The 1,967-nt window shown below is 37.0% G+C and overlaps 1 protein-coding gene across 1 annotated transcript in view; it reads left to right on the forward strand.

Annotated features, from left to right (window-relative positions):
- Positions 1–1,967, forward strand: part of FZD3 (frizzled class receptor 3) — a 51,561-nt gene that overhangs the window by 6,473 nt on the left and 43,121 nt on the right. The window contains exon 2 of the mRNA XM_008588669.1: positions 145–1,162. Within this exon, the coding sequence (XP_008586891.1) occupies positions 145–1,162 (1,018 nt within the window). The remainder of the gene's footprint in view (positions 1–144; positions 1,163–1,967) is intronic.

Below are 1,967 nucleotides of genomic sequence, written 5' to 3' on the forward strand. Positions count from 1 at the left end.
TTTACTTTATTCCTACTTACTGCACTTGCCCTCAAAGGATGTAAGAATGAATAAGGTGATGGTAATGAATTTGGAAATCCTAATTGTTAGGTGGCAATAGATTTCCCCATAAGGAAAAATGATTCTCATCTTGTGTTTTTTTAGGTTCCCAGATTGTGATGAGCCGTATCCTCGACTTGTGGATCTGAATTTAGCTGGAGATCCAACTGAAGGAGCCCCAGTGGCAGTGCAGAGGGACTATGGTTTTTGGTGTCCCCGGGAGTTGAAAATTGATCCTGATCTTGGTTATTCATTTTTGCACGTGCGTGATTGTTCACCTCCTTGTCCAAACATGTACTTTAGGAGAGAAGAATTGTCATTTGCTCGCTATTTCATAGGATTGATTTCAATCATTTGCCTCTCTGCCACGTTGTTTACTTTTTTAACTTTTTTGATTGATGTCACAAGATTTCGTTATCCTGAAAGGCCTATTATATTTTATGCAGTCTGCTACATGATGGTATCATTAATCTTCTTCATTGGGTTTTTGCTTGAGGACCGAGTAGCCTGCAACGCATCTAGCCCTGCACAGTATAAGGCTTCCACAGTGACACAAGGATCTCATAATAAAGCCTGTACCATGCTTTTTATGGTACTCTATTTTTTTACTATGGCAGGCAGTGTATGGTGGGTAATTCTTACCATCACATGGTTCTTAGCAGCTGTGCCAAAGTGGGGTAGTGAAGCTATTGAGAAGAAAGCATTGCTGTTTCATGCCAGTGCATGGGGCATCCCTGGAACTCTAACTATCATCCTTTTAGCGATGAATAAAATTGAAGGTGACAATATTAGTGGCGTGTGTTTTGTTGGCCTCTACGATGTTGACGCATTGAGATATTTTGTTCTTGCTCCCCTCTGCCTGTATGTGGTAGTTGGGGTTTCTCTCCTCTTAGCCGGCATTATATCCCTAAACAGAGTTCGAATTGAGATTCCATTAGAAAAGGAGAACCAAGATAAATTAGTGAAGTTTATGATCCGGATTGGTGTTTTCAGCATTCTTTATCTCGTACCACTCTTGGTTGTAATTGGATGCTACTTTTATGAGCAAGCTTACCGTGGCATCTGGGAAACAACATGGATACAAGAACGCTGCAGAGAGTATCACATTCCATGTCCATATCAGGTAAGGGAAACCTTGTTACAAATTTCACGATGTGTGATAGTGAAAAGAAGGCATATCACTATGAAGAGCTAATGTTAGCTGTTTTTTATAAAACTTTTCATGAACTTTCAACCTGTACATTAAAATAGTAAGAGAAGATAATTGACAAATATATTTTAATAAGTATGTAATACACAAGTTCATGTAGACATCTTAATTTTAAAAGATGATTTACAAGTCTAAGCTGTGGACTTTTACTTCTATTATCTCAAAACAGTTTCTTGTTGATTCTTTAGAAGTTTGCAGGTTTGTGGAGGAGAAGCACCTTAACAACTCTGATAAAAAGGTGCTGTCTTTCTGTAGAAATTTTACTGATGGTCAGATTAGGAATTAATTGTTTTAACAGTTTTGCAAAAATAAGGAGTTATACAAACTCTTAATTGTCTTGTATTTTCTTCCTTGCATACTGAGAATTTTGTGATTTACCTTTGAGTTTAAAGAGTTCAGAGCCTCTGATAATCATAGAATCATAGAATTTTGATCTAGAAAGAACTTTAGAGATCATTTATTCAGATTCTCTCTATAATTTACAGTTCTTAAACACGTATCTCATTTGGAGCTTAAAAATGTTAAGTGACTTGTGCTTTCTTAGTAAATGACTGGCTTGGATTTAGTCCTGAAGAGGAGTGTAGTCCAGGAAGATAGTTCAGAGGAGTTGGTGCTAAGTATTTATCTTTCCCATCTTAAATTCCTCTGTAGAACTTATGCCCCTAGCTATTATCCTTTCTTCTTCCTTGTAAAACAAGTTTTCCTAAAACAGTATTTT

This window comes from Galeopterus variegatus, unplaced genomic scaffold (genome assembly GCF_000696425.1).
Source record: "Galeopterus variegatus unplaced genomic scaffold, G_variegatus-3.0.2 Scaffold4950, whole genome shotgun sequence".
NCBI lineage: Eukaryota > Metazoa > Chordata > Mammalia > Dermoptera > Cynocephalidae > Galeopterus > Galeopterus variegatus.